Raw genomic sequence first — 16,688 nt, forward strand, 5'->3', positions numbered from 1 at the left:
CCTGCCCCTGCCCCTGCCCTGCCCTACTGCAGCACACACAGCTGCCAGGGCTCCGCTCCAGCCCTGCCAAGGGACATCTCAGAAGCGCAGAATAACACCTGTGACACAAGTGGCCTTGGCCTCAAACCTCCTGCCTAACGGGAAAGTATTGCTCTCCACAACTCTGACTGGGGCTGGGATGTTGGCAACAAGGCCCTGTCTTTCTGAGTTTCCGCAAAGCAAATGCCAGCTACAAGTCGCCCTATACAGGAACCCCAAGCCACAGTGTCCCCACCATGTGCTGGGTCTATGGATGTTTTCCCCAAGATGCAATCTGCACGGCAGGGCACTGGAGGACAAGCAGGGCTTCTTAGCCACTGAGTTACTCGGGTCCCCAGCAAATCAGAAGAAAAAAGTTCAAGGAAGTTCAAGTTGTCTTATAGAATAATATAGGGTCTTGCTTTGTCTCTGGGACTGAACCCAGGGCCGTGACACTGTGCTACATTCCCATTTTTTGTTTTATTCTGAGACAAGGTCTTGCTAAGTCACTGAGTTGCTCTGGGGGAGCTCAAACTTGTACTCCTCCTGCCTCAGCCTCCCAGAGGGATATAGGCATGCACCACAGCACTCAGCAAAGGTGGGAATTTGATAAGCATTTACCAATAGTGGACTCTTAGTTTTCTACTTTTGTAACTCTGTGTGTATTGTCTAGCTTACATTTCATTATGCTGTCGTAACGGGTATCCACAGTATCTAACAAGGAAGGGAACGAACAGAGAAATGGATGGGAGGAAGGGTGGACAGGCAGATGGCCAGGCAGACAGGGGGACAGCTAGATGGAACTTAAGGACTTTATATTTTTCCTGATACAAATACTTTGTGCAGTTTATGTGCTCACTCACCTGTCTGGCTCACAGGCAGCCATGTTCGCCAGACACCAGGCATTATTCTAAGTCCTGGAGGTTTAGTAGTGAATAAAACACACAAAAACAAAACAAAAGCTGTCCTCATGGATAACATATACTGAGAAAGAATTTCTTTTTTTATGTATTTAGTGCAAGGTCTATAGGATCTCACTACACAGAAAGGAATCGTAGTGATCCTCCTGTGTTCAGCCTCCCAAGTGCGGGATTGCAGGTGCATGCCACCACGCCGGGTCTCAGCCGAGGTCTCAGTGTGGTCCAGGGGTGGGGCCAGCATGGCACACTGGGGACCAAACCCCATCCTGGCATCTGCCTAAGCAGGTGCTTTAATCTGCTGAGCTATCTGACCAACCCTTTCTTTTTTTTCTTTTTTTTTTTTTTTTTTTTTTTTTTTGCAGAACCGGGGATTGAACTCAGGCCCTTGTACCTGCCAGGGAAGTGCTTATTCTACTGAACCATCTCCCGGGCCATGGCCAGCCCTTTATATAATTTATTTTCTTCAGTAGTAAGTAAGTGCTACAGAGAAAAACAAAGTGGAGAGGAGAGGGGAAGCAAGGGATGAGGAGAGGAGCGCAGTTTTAAGTAAGACGGCCAGAGCACTGCTGAGAAGGCAACGACAAGCAAATGTCACAGATGGACAGACAGGCAACCCAATGGGCATCTGGGGAGAGCACATTCCTGAAAGATGAGGCCACCCAGGCGAGAGACCCACTGAACCCAGGAGAGGGTGATGAAGGCTGACAGGCCGTGTCCCGCCTGGAGCTGATGCATGCACCTCAGTGGCCAGCCTGCAGGGCCACCTCTGAAAAGTCTTTTCTGCCATAAAGCCGATTACCTTGGCATTCTGTCTCAGCCACAGCAAGCTGAGTAACACACCCTGCTTGTCCCTCCTGTCGTGTTGGAGGGCTGCTGTCCTGACACAGCCCCGCACCTCTCCCCTGGTCTCTCCACCTTGTCCCCCATCCCAGAGTCCTGCCAACTTCTCCCCCTGCAGGCCTGGAGTGCCAGGCTCAAGACCCTGCAGTCCTGAAAACAGTCAGGCTCCTGCCACCACCACCCCGACTCCACCGTGCGGCCTCGTTCCTGGCTGGGCCCTGACTAATTCAGAAATCCAGGGCGGCAGTCCAGGTGGGAGACAAGGGTGACTGGGACTGGGACGCTGGCCACAACGGAGAGGAAGCGGCTGCACTGTGACTCGCTGGCTGAGTCAGTGTCACACATGACTACAGATCCTAAGTCTGAAAGGTTAGCAAGTCCTCCACTGAGACACAGTTTCTAAAACTCACAATCAATATAAAATAAGCCCAGACACACTGAAAATAGCCCACAGGGCAAGGAACACCTATGGCTGTCAGATACACTCAAAGATCTTACTGTTAATGAGAAAGAATGCAAATTAATATAACAAAGGTTACTTCTCCCACAAAATTGAAAAAAAAAAAAAGTCATATACTAACTCCTTACAATGAATATAATCATTAAGTACTGATACCATGTACTAACACAAATAACACACACACACTTATATTTAGTACAAGACCTACAGGGTCTCACTACACAGATCAGACTCATAGTGATCCTCCTGTTTTCAGCCTCCCAAGCACTGGGATTACAAATCTGCACCACCACACCCAGTCTCAATCGCAGTCTCAGCATGCCCTGGGGGAAGGGCCAGCACAGCATGTGGTGCGGGCAGTCCAGGGATGAGGAGAGGATGGATCGAACCCTGCTACCAGTGCCTGCCTAAGCAGGCACTTTAATCTGCTGAGCTATCTGGCTGGCCCTAACAATATATTTTTCAATATCCTCAAGATTATACTGTTAAGTGAAGTAAATCAAATACACAAGATTAAACATCTCATGGCTTCTCTTATACAAGACGTCCAATATATAAATAAAATGCAAAATAAAAGGCAAACCAGAGGAAAAGAAAGAAAAAGGTGTTATTGTAATGTAGTATGAACATCTGAAGATGCACCTTGACTTAGTGCAAGTGTCTTATGTGTTTTTAGACCTGTTTATCTCCACGTATGGTAATTAACTTCATAAGCACTTATAAGACAAATGAATCTGATGCTGGGGGGGAAAAAAACGGCAGGTAGAAAGAAAGGGAGAGAAGAAAAAGAATTGAGGTGTGTCGTGTATGTGTTCCAATTTCCCCACAATTAATGTACTTGCGTTACTTTGCTTGTTGCTGACACAAAATACCCAACACCCAAAGGTAAAGGAGGAAAGGTTTATTGTGGCTCAGTTTGTAGGTATTTCAGTCCACAGTTAGCGGGCTCCAAGGCAGGGAGGCACAGCGGAGAAACAGCACATGGCAAAGCAGGGCAGGCAGAAAGCAGCAAGCTGTAAGTGCCATCGCAGCTCTCCCCTCCCCTCCCCCCCCCCCCCCCCCCAAGTGCCATAGCAGCTTCTCCTCCTCCTCCTTCTTTTGCAGAACTGGGGATTGAACTCAGGCCCTTGAGCTTGCCAGGGAAGCACTTATTCCACTGAGTTATCTCCCTGGCCCCTAATTGCAGCTTCTTTTCTGTCCCTTTACATCCTACTCACTCCCAGAACTATGCCAAACGATCAGTGGACTAACTTACTACTCACATACCCTGAATCCCAGCCCCACACTCTAGATCCAGTCACCTCCAAAAAGCCCCACCTTGGCCTGCATGAGGACTGTGGGGACCTCTACACACAGGCCTGAACAGTATTACAAACATGTATTAATAATATTTTTAAAATATGGTGATAAATGGTGTCAGCCCAAGTATAAGAAAACATAATCGAGGGCATGTGAATAATTTTCAAAAACAAAATTTTAAATATACATAATTTTAACCCCAAGTCCCCTACTACAGCTTTATCACACAAAAGCATTTGCCATTTATACAAATACCAGTGCATAAAACTTCACTTTACCAGTGCTTAAAATAACAAAAGACTGGGAACAATCCATACATAGTAGACAGGAAATGTGTGTTAAAAAAATTAGGCACATATATACACATAACACTGTCAGTGATTTACCCAATACAGGTACATCCTCAGTTTTGGTCCATATGGAAAGACCTACTAGATGTTCATGGGCCGTGGAAGAGGGGATCCCTGGCAGCACAGCACCTACTTACTTAGAATGTTTCAACTTGTTAATTGCTTTTTTTCTAAGGATGCATACATGTATAAAAACTTTCATCCTAGAAGGATAAAATCACTCTTAGAAGCAACTACCACGGAGCAGTTTGGTACAAGAGATCTCTTTTCTTCACTAGACACACTTATGGGATGACTGAAATTTGCTATGACAGGTACGGATGATGTTTTTCAACAAAGCACAAAACCACCCAGAGCATGTGTTTTGTTTTTTGATTTTTTTTTTAAGATCAGCAATAAATTATTTTGTCATACACTGAAAACCAAAACCTCCCGGAAGATTTCCACACACAGATAAGTAAGTACATGTCATCTTAATAGGATTCACACTTTGATACAAGACAAATCTCTGACCTAGAGTGATCTGAAGAGTAGATATTGCTGCCCTGTGTTAAAAGGAGCTTGAGGGGCCGGGGAGATGGCTCAGTGGAATAAGCGCTTCCCTGGCAAGTGCAAGGGCCTGAGTTCAATCCCCGGTTCCGCCAAAAAAAAAGAAAAGAAAAGAAAAAAACTGAGCTTGACTACCAACTCTTCAGGTTTTCCCAGGATTGACCATAAGCGGAAAAAAAAAAAAACACAACACAGTTTAGGGTAGAGAATTTCATAAGGAAAAAAAACCAAAACAGAACCAAAAGCCCTGTGACCCAGCTCCTCTGAGCAGCTGGCCTCACTCCTGCTTTGATGACATTTTAATTCTCAGAAACAATGTATTACAGAACTAGTAGGCAACAGCACCACGAAAAATGATTAATTTTGCACAGTTATCCCAAAGTACTCTGTAATCATCAAAAACTTTTATAAGACTATTAAACTAAAAGAGATATTTAACCCTCTGAAGATTTTCTAAGCTTTCACAAGTATATATTAATGCACGAACATAATTGTATCCAGGTTTATATCCTAATCTATTGATGTAAATATAAAACTTCAATTATGTCTCATCTTCCTTCAGCTGTTTTTCTCCTTTTCATCACAGTCCTGACTACCACTGAAATCTGTCCCTAAAGTTCAAACGACCCTTACTGGAAGCATGGCGTACAATGCCCTTTGAGTTTGCATTGAGTTTGAAGAGCTTTCTTAAAGGGTCTTGCCTCTTTCCAATCGCTTCCATGTACTGACCACGAAGCCTCCTCAGCTGTGTTTTGCAGCACACCATGGTCTGGGAGGTTTTCCTAATTAAGGAGTCAGTCTGCTAGAGTGGCCGGCGAGCGAGGCTGCAGTTTAGCTCAGAAAGAATTGGGCAAAAGCCCTACTGTGTTCGAGGGCTCTCTTTTCTCAGTGGATTGTGCCCAACTGCTACCCGTTGGCACTTCCAGTCTGGACCGGAAGTCCTGGGCAACAACGGAAACACTGTATTTTTAATACTTTTTTCACACACTAGGAAAGTAGGAAAATCATATAAATCATGTGCCTACATAATTTTCCCTGAGGTCCCGGGGTGACTCTCCTCGTTTTATTATCACATCATTACTTTTGTTGAAAAATCAAATGTACCGCTAGAGACTAGACCACTACAATCAGGCTCACCTGTTGAGTCGAACTCGATTGGCTGGCAGCGGCGGCCGGAGAACCAATCACATTTGAGGACCTGCCCTCCTTCCACGATGCCTGGCTGGGTGGTGTTGGCTTTGGGGGCACCCACTAGAACAAACATCCTGCTAAAATACAAAGGCACAGAAAGACTGTAAACAACATAGCAGAAGCATATACGATGACTGAGGGCCAACAATCATTCTCTTAATATCCTCAAATAAGCTGGGCATGGGGACGCAGGTCTGTCACCTTAGAACTTAGGAGGCTGAGGCAGGAAGATCACTGTGATTTCAAGGCCAGCCTGAGCAACATAGAGAGACCCCGTCTCGAAAGCAAACACACATGAAAAATCCAATATTATGCAAAAATGCCTTCAAAAAACCGTTCAGTGAGGGTGGAATTTTCTTTATTCATTTGGCAATCTCTCACATATACATTATTTAGCATAGCTTATTCACCCTGAAAACATTTTAATTTCGGAGTTATAGTCATTTCAATAGGTATGCTGTTCAACTTGTATGCTTTAAATTCATTGTTTATTGTACGTCGCATGTCTCAACAAAGGACATTTTTAAATGACAGAACCTGGGAAGCTTTGTTTGGCTTGTGTTACTCTTTTGACATCCATCACATATTTCTATTTTGAGGTGGGGCCTAGTTTAGTTGCCCAGGCTGGCCTTGAACTTGTGATCCTCCTGCCTCAGCCTCCCAAGTTGCTGAGATTACAGGCCTGTGCCAAAGCACCTGGGCTGCACAGAAGGTGAGGGAGGACAGGAATCCTGGGGAACAGGTGGGGCTGCTGACAGCGAGGCTGAGCAGGGCACAGAATAACCCTGGGAGCCGGGAGAGCAAGGGGGTCAGGGCTAGCTTTTACCCACAGTGCATCTGAAGCCTTAGGAAACTCCGTCCCACGTCCTGCAGGAAAGCAGAGAACATGAAACTAGGAGAGCAAAAGCCACAACCCCAGGAGGCAACCATGGCCTGCCAAGCAAGGGTGGCCTGGGGAATCAAGGAGGAGAAGGAAGGGCAGAGTGGCGGGGACTTGGCACAGGAGGAAGGGGTGACTCAGGAAGACACTGTGGGTATGTTCATTTTCGGGTGTCAGTGTTTTGTTTTTCAAACAGGGTCTCGCTATGTAGTGCAGGCTGGCCTTGCACTCCTGGTGATCCTCCTGCCTCAGCCTCCTGAGTGCTGGGCGACATGTGCGTGCCACCATGGCCCGTGCTGTTTTGTCCTGGATGCCTGGATGGGAGGAGCATGTGGAGGGCAGAGGACACCCCAGGAACAGTCGCAGTGGGTTCTGATAGTCACTGAGACACCCAAGTCGCAGCCAGGGCTCTAAGGACACCGCGTCAGGACGTCTCTATGCAGATGCCGCCAAATCAACGCTATCACACCACCACCTCGTTTCACTGAACACTGAACTACGCTCACATTCTTCCAGCAAAAGAAATCCCCGGGAGATTTTCCCTTTTTGTGAAACTCAGAAGAAACCCCACCGTCCCTATGGAGTGCCATAGACAGCAACTCAGGAGAAGGGGACAGGAGAGCAGCAACGAAGTTCACCAGCTCGGGTCACCCTCATCAACCAGCTGGAGAGTGAGTCCCCTTCCTGCCCTGCTGACTTCTCCTCTCCCAGGCAGCCTCCAACACTCACTCCATCCACATAAGCTGCCCTCCCACAACCGCCTTAGGAACAACTCTACTTGCCTGTGGACCTCTTTTGCTTGGCACTGGAGGGCGGACATGGGAAGTTATTAGGGGACAGCTTTGGGCAAAGACAGACAAAGGGCGCGGCAGAGGGTCTCCGAAGGAACCCACCTCTGCTGGCACCCAGACACAGGAACCCTGGCCAGGCTGCGGCTTCCCAGCAGGCAGGAAGCAGGGTGAAGAGGTATGTGGCACTGAACCCTGCATGCCTTCAGGCCTCGGCCTGCAGCCTGGTCAGGAGAAGCACAGGGACACAGGTGGAATGCGTGCACCATATGGAGCGAGGCCTAAACACCAGGCAGGTGAGAACTACTGAAGTGAGTTTCTGAAGAGAAATGTGGCAAGGGGGAGAAAGTAAAAGTTACCTTAGACATATGTGAAAGTCCTAAGGGAGAGCTATGTGCTAAAAAATATTTGCAATGAATAAAAGGTGCTAGGTGGTCAGGAACGCTGTCTGAAAGGCAAGGGCCATAAATAGCAAAACACACTACGAAAAAAAAAAAAAAAGCCTGATAATGAAATGCTTTGTAAAAAAAACCCAAATAATTGTTCCTTAGAAGTTCTTCTAAGGATGTGGGTATGGCAGCTTAATTCAAGTAAGAAAAGTCACACACCAGGAATAAATATTTGCAATCCCAGCAACACTGACAAGAGGAAACCGTTTGGGTTAAGAGCTACACACTCCACAAGCCAGTGGAGGAAGCCACTAAGTCCCACGTCAAGAGATGTTCAAGGTGAGGGGGCGAGGGGTACAGAAGAAGGGGTGGAGGAAGCTGGAGCGAGAAGGGAGGGAAGGGGGAGAGGAGAGGAAAGGCAGGCTGGAGTGTGGGACGGAAGGAGCGCAGGGAAGCAGCCAGTGAGTGCCCTTCGCACCATCCTCTCCTGGCTCCAAGGCCACAGCTGCAGGGACAGTGACCGTAGCTCCAGAGCAAGGGCAGGCGGCTGGCCAAACAGTGACAAGCACGTTTGTCAACCCCTCCACATGAACTCAGTTACTTGGCCGCTTCCAGCAGGGCCCTTTCCAAGATAAAGCAGGTTGCATCTACTTGGCTGACTCTCTGCAACCAGCGAACCTTGACCGAAAGAACTTCTGAAGGAAATGTGCAGGGACAGAGAAAATGAAGCGAGCAGAAAATAGTGTCAAATGTTACTTCGGAGCTGCAATTCCAGTTTCAGGTTTACTCTCCTTTAAGAAAAAAGTTACTGACTTAGCAGGCACATGATGTACAGCAGAAGCCCTTGCTACAAATTCGGTACATTTTCCCTTCTCTAACCTCCTACCCATGTGTGGGCTTCCTCAGGCTTAAACTAAGGTTTGCTTTCTAAATAAAGACAATAATCTACATGCACATTACCTACGATGAGAAAAATCAACTAATGCAGACAGAGCTGCACCGCATTTTATGAAAAGTGCCTGGCATCACTTTTCAAAGATGAAAGGAAAAATAGAACGTGAACCCTAACAAAATCCACACAGTGCAAGACAGAGCGCAAGGGGCCTTAACCTGTTTAAGCAGTCTGGGCTTTCTCTCTGGCAATGGAGGTCTTGCCAAGGAAAGGTTGGCAGCAGTTGAATCTCGGGATCAAAACGGGTGTTTCCAAAATATAAAGCCAGTGGAAACATAAGAGGCTTGGCAGGTCCGAGAGGCCAAGGGATTAGAGGGGAAGTGCGCGACCAGGTCACACCTCTGATGACCGGGGGCTGAGACTGGGAGGTTGCAAAGTGGAAAGAAATCCTTCAGTAGGGAGGATTTCAGAACACTTCACATGGTGACTAAGCACTGAGTAATCCTGGAGGAGCACAGCAGGAGAGAAGAAGTAAAATAGAAAATGAGAGGGAGGAATATGAAATTATTTCCAGGGCAACAGAGAAAATGAAGGCACTTTTAATAGAAACTGAAGGTGCACCTGACATCTCTCGGTGAAAGAGTTCATTTTTAGTCAAAAGTTAAGATGTAGTAGTCAAGATGAAATGACGCATATGCCATGGACTACTGAGGTAAGGCCTGCTTCCAGATCTGAGACACAGCTGAGGGGACAGTGTAATACAGAGACATTTCCAAAGCTGGGCATGGCAGTGCATACCCGGATCTCACCTCTGGGGAGGCTGAGAGAGGACCACAAACCCAAGACAAGCCTGGACATCTTTTTTAAAGAACTACAAAAGGGTGAGGATGTAGCCCGGGGTCAAGGCCCTGGGCTCAATTCCAGGCCCGGGGGAAGAGGAGGATCCTTCCCAGGTGATGCCATGTTAGGGCTGAGGACACGGGAAGAAGCAAAAGGACGCTGGCAAAGCACCCACCCTTGTCTCAAGCTTCTGTCCTGTAAGGAGAACAAACTCAAACCAAACCTATACTTTTCCCCAATGAGGGAAAAGGCAAGCACTTAAATCCAGGGTCAGGGTTATTAAAAAAAAAAATAATAATAATAATAATATATGTTATTCATTATAGCTATGTGTGTATAAAACAGGAACTATATAACACAGTAGTTGGAGAATATATAAATAGATTATTTTCCTTTATAATGTAATATTGGGAGATAGGAAGTGAGATTTCAGTTTCTCACACTTTCTGACCCCAACTTCTCAGTAACCTACCAAAATCCCTGGAGGTGACCGCTCTGGCCTCTTTTCCCAGCTCTGAGAATGGAAGACCAACATCCCCTGCAGCCCCGGGGACATGAGGTGTGAGTGACAGAGCTCCGCAGGTCTGGAAGATGTTTACCAATGTAAAAACACTATCAGTGTTATAATCAACCACGCGAGCAAATTTTTCCTCTCCCTAATTACCTTCCACACGAACGTGACTCGTCCTTGGCCTTCACCCTCTCTTCAATGTTTACGCCCGTTTAACAAAGTAGTCCCCAAAAATTAATGCTTACAGAAAAAAAGGCATGGAATGCTAACCTGTAATTGTTCCCAGTTTGTGTTATGGTTTGCAGCTAGCTGTCCCTCTAAAGCCTCCTGCCATCAACCTAAAGCACACTGGAGGGCCCTGGAAGGTGAAGGGACCCGAGTGGCTGTTACAGAGACGGAAGAGGCGGCTGCCATGGCCCTCGGCGGAAGCGGCTACCGCCTTTGCCCGTCTTCCCCTGACTCTGCTTCTGGGCCTCCATGCCTCTGCCATCCCCTCAGTCAGGCCGTTGTGTTAAGGAGTTAGAAGACTATAGACTGAAACATGAGCCCAAATAAACCTCCCATTCCTCTCATGGCCAGTGTTATGTATTTTGCCCAGCAGTGAAGGATGTAACTGCAACCAAGTTTGGTACACAGTCACGGCTGTGACTACCTGACCATGTGGTTCAGATGTCATTGGAACTGGTTCTAGGGGAATGTGGAAGTTGTGGAGATACCCAATGGAGAAGCAGCGTGGGAATCCCGTCAGTGCAGTTTGATGGGAGGTTCTGGATTAATGATTAAAAAACGCAGATGGTGGGCCGGTGAGATAGCTCAGCAGACTAAGCACCTGCTTAGCAAAGCACAGGGATCTGGGGTTCTATCCCAGACACCACAGGCGCACCAGCCCCACCCCCAGGCTCATCTAGCCAGCTACCAAGTCCACAAGTGGTGGCACACGCCTGTAATCCCAGGGCTGAGGAGGCTGAAAGCAGGAGAAGGATCATGACGAGTCTGAGCTGTGGAGAGAGACCCTGTACAAAATACATTTTTAAAAAAAAAAAAAAAAAAAGCACAGATGTTAGAGACCAGCCCCAGGAGGTTTTTGGGGGAGCACAGACTGCATGGATTTCATGCCATGTGTGTCATGCTTTGTCTATATTTAGCTCATATCCTGAGACTCTTCAGGAGACTACAATTAAGGGTAGTGGACTAATTTACCTTCTTTTTTTTTTAAGGTAGCAGTTTTTTAATTTCAGCCTTAAAAACCTTTGCAGATATGAGGAATAAGTACCTTTGTTTTCTGAATTACAGGCAAACTCAGAACTCGGTGCCCACAAGGTACCTGTAGCAGACAAGCTCATCTGAAAGAGGGGCTGATAGGGAAGGTGCTTATTCAGCCCAGTGTCTGTTGAGCCTAAGGGCCTGATTAGCTCACGAAACATTGTGACAAATGAATACAGAAAGTGTTAAACAAGCAAAACACGTAAGACATTTAAGGAGGACGTAACCAAGAGTGTCTTACCCAAGAAAGGGTAGATTTCACTGCTTGTTTATTTATCCTGTGCATAGGTAGACTAGATCTTTAAAAGCCCTTGGTAATTTACCTTCTGAAGGAAATTTCAAGGCAGCCCACTGTTGAGTACCTAGCATGGGTACTGCCTGCCCTCTTTAACCAGGTTTGTACTGATATTCAGAAGCAAAAACTTCTTTTGGAAAGTTTTGAGTTTCACCAGACAGACAGGAACTGATAAATTAGGGCCTGCAAAGATAAAGCACAGGCGAGCTTTGTTGCATAAGAATTAGCATTTAAGAAGCCAAATACTTCAAAAAGCACAATAGAAAAAAAAAAAAAAAAAAAAAAAGCACAATAGAAGAAACTGCCTAAGGGCAGATAAGTAAGCCACAAGGCCTCATTCTTTACAGGCTCAACATTACAAAAGTGAAAGGTTTTCTTTTTTTTTTTTTTTTTGGGGGGGGGGGAGTCCACGCATACACCACACTGGAGAAAGGGTATCTGGAGAATTTGTTCCCCAGGGTTCAGTTCTTAGTACTCTACTCTGACTTCAGGCACTTAAGAGACTTCTACAGACATTATACAAGAAACCCAACTGCCCCTCAAGCAGGCAGCAGACCTTGGCACTGCTGGTGCTGGTTATATAGGCTTGCTGCATGAAGAATTTGTGGATCCGAAAGGCTTCCACCCAGATTTCAGAAGGCCACAGTGTGAAAACAAGGGGTGATTCAAAACAATCTTTGCAAACTCACCCATGCCCACCCTTGTGTTTGACATTTGTACTGTAGGGAGAAAAAAACAAACCAAACCTACACTTACTTGTCCCTAATGGGGAAAAGGCAAGTGGTGAAATCCCGGGTCAGGATATGAAACCAAAAGCACCCTGGAGAGCCCAGCAAGTAGGGGGAGCCTGGAGCATGGAATGTTTGAGGACAGCTTCAGGCAGGGAGGGAAGCCAGCAGGAGAGAAGCCCTGAGGCCTGGAGCCACCAGGAATGTCACAGGAAACGCTGGCCAAACTCTCTCTAACCACCTCATCCTGGGTGCTCTAAGTGGAATTTAATGTTTATCTTTCTGGGTTTCATCTTGCTTTGGTCCAATTTATTTCTATGCTCTATTCCTCCTTTTGGAATGGGCACGTTTACCATGTGCCATTGTCTATTGAAAGTGTTTAATTTTCTTTTTTCTTTTTATAGAGGCTCACAGGTAAGAGTTTTTCTTGAGTCTCAGAGGAGGTTTTTTTTTTGTTTGTTTTTTGTTTTTGTTTAAATGTGTTTAGCACAGAATCTACAGGGTCTCACTACACAGATCCTACTCATAGCAATCCTCCTGTTTTCAGCCTCCCAAGCGCTGAGATTACAGGCACTTGCACCATCATGCCCAGGCTGATGTCATCTCAGGGCACACCAGAGATCAATCCCCAGTCCCTGTGTCTGCCTAAGCAGGTGCTTTAGTCTGCTGAGCTATCTGGCTGGCCCTCAGAGGAGATACTCGAGTTAAACTTGGCAGCCTTTGCTAGAGCTATTAGAACTCTGGCAACTCTTAGAGATGGACTCAATGCAGTTGTGGGGAAATGCGCCACATGTCCCCCTAAAGCCTTAGGCCATCATGGGCAGTGCCTTTGGAAGGTGACTGAATTATGGGGGCTTACAGCTGGCTTGCTGTTAGGAGTGCGGTCTGGTTGGAAGAGGCGCATCACTGTGGACTTGACCAGGAAGGCTGCATGTCCCTCCCCGCCCCTCCCCTGACTCACTCCCCGCTTCCTGGACGCCAGGTCGGCACAGCCCTCCCCGACACACCCACTGTGCCGTGCCACCCTGCCTTGGAGCCCACCAGCTGGGACAGAAACCTCTACAGGCTGAGCGAAACCTTTCCTTCCTTACACTGCGGGTGTCAGGTCTGGCATCCCAAAGACAGGAAAGTGACTAGGACACCTCCTCGCCTCTCTGCACAGCAAAGTGCTCCAACACTAAAGGCCAACAACCTCTTCGGCCTGGATTTTCCCATCTGTAAGGATGAACAGATCAGTCCCCCCCAACCATCCTCTGGGACCTGTGCTCTAGGATGTGTGTACTAACCTTTTTTATGGATGCATTTTCATTTGTTAGTGGTTTTTTTTTTTTTTTTTTTGGCGGAACTAGGCATTGAACTGAGGCCCTTGCACTTGCCTGGGAAGTGCTTATTCCACTGAGCCATCTCCCCGGCCTGTGCTCTAGGATGAAAAGAGTTACGTGCAGCTCACAGACTATGAAAGAGTTTTACCAAAATACAGTATCGTTATTATTAACCTAATATGCAATGTTTTAATTTACCAAATTATTTTCTACAAGAAAAACATGACTACTTCCTGGCCTTTGCACGTTTACTTTTTTTTTTTTTGATGGAAACAGGGATTGAACTCAGGCCCTTGTGCTTGCCAGGCAAGCACTTATTCCACTGAGCCATCTCCCTAGCCCCTGCACAACATTTAAACATGCCATTTGAACAATATGGTTCTCATCAATTAATGTTTCTAGAAGAAATGACATGGGGGGCTAACTTTGTATTTTTCATAATCTTTTTCTATGTACTTAGTACAGGGTCTGCAGGGTCTCACTACACAGATTGGACTCATGGTGATCCTCGTGTTTTCAGCCTCCCAAGCACTGGGATTACAGGCACTCGCCACCATGTCCAGTCTTAATCACTGTCTCAATGTGCCCCACGGCGGGGCTGGCACGGTGGGGCAGGCTGGCACAGCACGCTGGGGATGGAACCCCAGCCACTGCGCTCTGCCTAAGCAGGTACTTCAGTCTGCTGAGCTATCTGGCCGGCCCTTTTTTCATAATTTTAGATCACCATCTTTGCCAATTGTGACTGCAAACCTAAGACTGACTTCTAGAGTGCTATTTTGAGGAACTATTTTCACATTTTTGCTTAGTATGTGATTTTCTCTCCTGTTTAATAAACAGTGATCTATTCATTTTTCACCATGATATGACCAAAATTTAAAAATTCTCTGTAACCAGAAAAATGAGCCTTAAAATGATGCTGCACTTTGCTCAAGGTACTTGATTACTTTAAGAAACAAGAGCTGGCTTCAAGCTGTGGCTGCCTCACTCATTCTCTACTAAGGAATGGAACTACTGACCACCAAACACATTTTTGTTTTCATTTATAAGTTTATGACAACACCACACAACAACCACAACACACCCAACTCACAACAGAGTAATGACATCCCATATACCTTGGATTCCAAAAATTGCTAAATTTAAAGGTGCCTTTTGACAAAATCAACATACTTTTTACGTTAAGCTTTGTTTACTCTAAAAAAAAAAATCCTAAGTAGAAACATTTGTTTAGACATTTTGCTTAAAAAACAACTCAGAGTTGGCTTCTGTGTTTTTAAATCAGGCTATACCTGGAGCTCTCTAATCTATTAATAACAAAGTTGCTGATGAATATTTTAAAATATTATAACATGAGAGGTCACAGATGAGTAGTTAACAATCATAACTACATGATAGGTCTAAAATCAGCCACGTGCTTATTATACTCCACTGCAGCAAATATCGATACTAGTTCAACAGTACTGCACTTTTTATGGTAAAAACAGTTGCAAGTATGTAAACATGTACAAGGGATGCGGTGTTGCACACCTATAATCTCAGCACTCCTGCAAACTGATGCAGGAGGATGCCAAGTTCGAGCCCAGACTGAACAACTTATGAATTTAGCAACTTATGAATTTCTGTCTCAAAACAAAAAATTGAAGAAGGGCTGGGCATATAGTCAATAATGAGAGCCTGGGTTCAGTCCTGGTGACCCCAGCCCCAGCCCCTTTATAAAACTTTTTGTGTATTCTTATGTTAAACTCTGAGGGATTCAACAATGAGCAGTAACATTTCCAAAACATTGTATCTGTCACCTTGGAAGCAATTACATGTTAACTCTTCACGAAACAGGTAATATGCTTTCACAGTTATTAGAATCACTGTACAAATGAAATCTAAAAATACACCCTTGGAAGCAACTAAGATATTCTATTCTAAAAAGGCATACACTTAAAAATACCTGGAAACAAAATTTTAAAATGTTAAAGCGAACTAAAATGATTAACTAGAGGGGCTGGGTCAAGCAGATGCTTGGTATTCCTGGGTTGAACCCTAGCAACACACACACACACACACACACACACACACACACACACAAATTAATGAAGCTTATAAATGCTTCCCGCAGTTAGTGATTCCATCTATCACTTTGGAAAATCCGAGCTCAGGTCTCACAGGAAGCGCTGTAGTGCAAATAACAAATTTTGCTACAGAAAGCCAGAGCTAGTTTCCACTCGCTGCATCTACACTGTGCGTCGCTGTGAAGGTGGCTGCCAAGAGAACGAACCCTGCAGAATGTCCTGGCATCATCAAAAAAATATTTAGATTCGCCTCCCATCCAGCATTTGTGTATTGGAAACGCGGTCCGGTCCAAGTCCTGACCATCAAAATTATTCCGTGCGCCTCCTCCGCACATCCCAGAAAATATACAACAACCAGAGACCATGTCGGAAGCGCTTAGATGGGGGCGAGAACAGCTTCCCGCTGGACGGCCAGATGTAAACATCACGAAAGCATCCCGCGGACGCTGATGAAGCAGGGCTCCTACCGTGCCGTGGGGGTGGGGAGGGGAACCCGGGTCAGCCCTGGCCAAGGGCGAGAAACTTTTACTTTGACAGCGATCAGGACTTTCTGGTCCTGACGCTCGCCCGCAGGTGGGATGTGGACGACTAGAAGTCGCCCCTGGGCCCCCAACCCTACAGTTTGGGCGACCTACAGCCCAGGCGCTCCCCGCGATCCCGGGAACAGGGGCCCCACGGGGGGCGCCGCGCAGGGACACAGGCGACTCGCCGAGTGTCGCAGCGGGAGCCCAGGCCCGGCGCCGCCCGCGGACCGCTCTGCGCCCTCCCCGCCGGCCCGGAGGCCGGGGTCCCCCGGGCGCCCATCAGGGTCGGAGAGTCCCCCGAGGGCGCCCGGGGGGCTGGGCGCGCGGACCCCGGGTCCCGATCGCGCCGCTCCCGGCTCGGTTCCACGCGCGGCCACTTACGAGGACGCGCTGGGCGCGAAGAAGTCCACGGCGAAGCCGAAGTAGCTGCCTTCGGGGCCGGCGTACTCGGTGGGGCTCTCGGCGTCCAGGTTGAAGGCGCCGCCGGGTGGCGCAGCGCGCAGCAGCAGCAGCAGCGGCGGCAGCAGCCGGAGGAGCGCGCGGGCGCGCGGCGGGGCCATGGCGGG

At 47.0% G+C, this 16,688-nt stretch overlaps 1 protein-coding gene across 1 annotated transcript in view; it reads right to left on the reverse strand.

The window, feature by feature from the left end:
* The window catches only part of Itgav (integrin subunit alpha V), a 103,701-nt gene extending 87,019 nt beyond the window's left edge, over positions 1-16,682 (reverse strand). Inside the window, exons 1-2 of the mRNA XM_023712338.1 lie at positions 16,504-16,682; positions 5,574-5,704 (exon numbers count right to left, since the gene is read on the reverse strand). Of these exons, the coding sequence (XP_023568106.1) occupies positions 5,574-5,704; positions 16,504-16,682 (310 nt within the window). The remainder of the gene's footprint in view (positions 1-5,573; positions 5,705-16,503) is intronic.
* Positions 16,683-16,688: the final 6 nt, after the last annotated feature.

Source organism: Octodon degus, unplaced genomic scaffold (genome assembly GCF_000260255.1).
Source record: "Octodon degus isolate 3935 unplaced genomic scaffold, OctDeg1.0 scaffold00025, whole genome shotgun sequence".
NCBI lineage: Eukaryota > Metazoa > Chordata > Mammalia > Rodentia > Octodontidae > Octodon > Octodon degus.